The sequence below is a fragment of the Notothenia coriiceps genome, unplaced genomic scaffold (assembly GCF_000735185.1).
Source record: "Notothenia coriiceps isolate Sejong01 unplaced genomic scaffold, NC01 NC01_scaffold00025401, whole genome shotgun sequence".
Classification (NCBI taxonomy): Eukaryota; Metazoa; Chordata; class Actinopteri; order Perciformes; family Nototheniidae; genus Notothenia; species Notothenia coriiceps.
Genome location: NW_011358102.1, coordinates 15 through 3,350, shown reverse-complemented (window position 1 = coordinate 3,350; position 3,336 = coordinate 15). Strand labels below are relative to the sequence as shown.

Genomic DNA, 3,336 nt, shown 5'->3' with positions numbered 1-3,336 from the left:
ATATGTTTAATAGTGTTTTTGGAGAGGCAGCAGGTCCTGACAGGATGTAATAATAATATGTTTAATAGTGTTTTTGGAGAGGCAGCAGGTCCTGACAGGATGTAATAATAATATGTTTAATAGTGTTTTTGGAGAGGCAGCAGGTCCTGACAGGATGTAATAATAATATGTTTAATAGTGTTTTTGTAGAGGCAGCAGGTCCTGACAGGATGTAATAATAATATGTTTAATAGTGTTTTTGTAGAGGCAGCAGGTCCTGACAGGATGTAATAATAATATGTTTAATAGTGTTTTTGGAGAGGCAGCAGGCGAACATCGTGCTTCAAAGATGGCGTCGAGCCAACAGCGGCTTCCTGGAGGAGCTGAAACAGGGAAACCTGGAGCGAGAGTGCATCGAGGAAATCTGTTCCTACGAAGAGGCGAGGGAGGTGTTCGAGGACGAGGACAGGACGGTGAGACGCTCACTAGATATATGGGGTTTTACCAACTCTCTGTATTATCGTACTCTAGGAACGTTTTATTTGATATATTCCTATCAAGTTAATCCAAATGATAGCCAACGACCAACGGTTACACAGAAGTAGAAGTAGTTCATTTGCCGTAATGAAGTTGTTCTTTGTTAAACAGAGAAATATTGGTTTGCATCAGACACATGTTTGTTGTAATTATTTTGCTACGCTAACCTACGCTTTGATTCTGGTTATTTACTATACTCTTCTTGGTAGTTTTGAGTCTAATTTTGTAGTTTTGTGTGTGTTCTTTGTAGTTCTTTGGTATGAAAACAGATGGAAAAAGTCTTTATTATGGTCAGTAAAGTTTAATAAAATATGTTTTTATCGTTGCAGAAACAATTCTGGCTGACGTACGAACGTGAGTATTTCTCTATCCCGTCCTTCAGGTGGTTTGTACTTCTTGAACCAGCAGAATAAATCATCAGCACATTGATCTATTCAGGTATTTATTGATCACTTCTAAGAGCAGATTAAGACTTATTGATCCTCTGGAGGGATCAGAGTCTGTTCGTCCACCTCCTCTCAGAGTTACCCGATCATAACCATATTTATTGCGATGTTTTCTGTCCGCAGGTCGCGACCCCTGCCTGGTGAACCCGTGTCGTAACAACGGGACGTGCGTCTACATGGAAACTTCGTACAAATGTTACTGCAGCGAGGGCTTCGAGGGACAGTACTGCCAGACGGGTAAACTTACAAATAAACATGAAGTCACAAAACTGCAATTAATAAATACGAGATAAATCGTGAAGACTAACGACGTTACGTTTGTTTCGTAAAGTTCTCGTTAAGTGGGTTTAGCTATACCTACTCATCTTTATATATTGTTATTTTGTTCGTAGTATAAGTACACATAATGTGCCAGACAGGTAAACTCACAAAACTGCAATTAATTAATATGAGATGAATCATGACGACTAAAGCTACCGACTTTGTTTCGTAAAGTTCTCCTAAAGTTCTCGTAAAGAACACGTTTTATGTGTTTAGCTACCTACCCGTCTTTATATATTGTTATTTTATTGGTAGTATACATTAATGTGTATTTCCCCCCGCAGTGATAGAAGACGCGCTGAAGTGTCTCTATCAGAACGGACACTGCGAACAGTTCTGCGACGGATCGGCTGAACATCGTACGTGTTTCTGCGCCGACGGATACAAGCTGGGGGAAGACGGGCGGAGCTGCGCCGCTCAGGGTGAGAGAAATACTAAAATACCACTTATTTAGAGATACGTATATATTTACTGTGAATGTTACACCTACCTTAGTGTAGCATTTCTGAAGGTGCAGTAACGTCCGTAAACAGCAGGGGGCAGCGGAGTCTGGATTGATAGAAATAGAAGTTACGATGAGAAATTAAAAGTACTTCCTGTTGTTAAATAACAAATGATTGATCTGGGACCGGGTAAAATTATAAAAGTATTATTAATTGAGGAATAAATAATTAAATACATATACAAAAGTGCAATTATTTAAAAAGAATAATCAATATGGTTAGTATAAAGTAAATACATGATAAATAAGTACAATTATGAAATATAACTATTACTATTCATTATAAATAAAAAAACAATTAGCTGCAATATTTATGTTGTGATTATTGTATATAAAATGTACGTTTTGGTATTCAACATGTTCTCAAATAATTCCAACTTTTCTGACCGATATCTTCTGTGTTTCTGTTCCAGTCGAGTTCCCCTGCGGTCAGGTTCCTCCGAAGGAACTGGTCCCAGATCAGAGTGCAGTGGGTCACACCCGGCTGGTGGGGGGGAGACAGTGCCCCCCCGGAGACTGTCCCTGGCAGGTAAACAGAGACCAGCGCCCCCTACAGGCTGAACGCTTCATATATATATACAGCTGTTAATCCTGAATGTCCTCTTCCAACGTGAGAGTAACATAGAGTTCAGAGAGCCTGCTCACTAGCAGGCTTTGAGGCAAAGTCAGATGTTTTTGATTTTGAGAAAAAATGTCAGAATTTTGAGAAAAAATGTCAGAATGTTTTGATTTTGAGAAAAAAGTTAGAATTTTTTGATTTTGAGAAAAAGTCCGAATTCTTTGATTTTGAGAAAAAAGTCAGAATTGTTTTGATTTTTAGAAAAACTCAGAATTTTGAGAATTTTAGAAAAACTCAGAATGATATGATAGCTATGTGTTTAACATGATGATTCAGCCTCTATGGACATAGACATATGACAATCATGATTTAGGAACTAGCTGATGCTCTGTATGTGATGACTACTTCCATTCTGGAGAGGATCACAGATACATGGATCCTGCTGTCTGTCAGAAACTGAAAAGCTTTATCTCTCCTCAGGTTCTGGTCCAGTTGAACGGAGAGAGTCACTGTGGAGGAGTTCTGGTGAACAGCCAATGGGTGGTCACCGCGGCACACTGTATCCATGGCAACAACAGAGAACAGAACCTCACCGTGGTGGCAGGTAACCAGTCAGCGCTTTGTTCAGAATAAATACCTTTTCTATAAAGTTACTGTCATTCTATATCTCTATATGTTGTTAATGCTGTTTTAAATGTTGTTGTTTGTAAATAATAATAATAATAATAATAATAATAATACATGACACTTATATAGCGCTTTTGACAGAGTAACACAAAAATGAAGAATATATATAAATCTTGTATAAACATGAGTTGATTCTCCGTAACCAGGTGAACACTATGGCCGTATCTCATTTCCCCTCCTCGACTCCTCTGTCCTCCGGTAGTAACCCAGAAATGAATTTCAGCGCGCCATGTTGAAGGACATCTCATTTCTCTAAATGCACTTCGAGGACCGAGGATCGAGCGTCGAGGAGGCTCTCTGGAGGA

At 39.0% G+C, this 3,336-nt stretch overlaps 1 protein-coding gene across 1 annotated transcript; it reads left to right on the top strand.

The window, feature by feature from the left end:
* Window positions 1-288: 288 nt before the first annotated feature.
* Window positions 289-2,948, top strand: LOC104956115 (coagulation factor VII-like; the record flags this gene model as incomplete). The annotated part of the gene is made up of 6 exons (XM_010783557.1): window positions 289-452; window positions 846-870; window positions 1,086-1,199; window positions 1,568-1,705; window positions 2,199-2,314; window positions 2,825-2,948. Coding segments are annotated over 6 exons (681 nt in total), but the record flags the coding sequence as incomplete, so codon positions are not given.
* Between the last annotated feature and the right edge of the window lie 388 nt (window positions 2,949-3,336).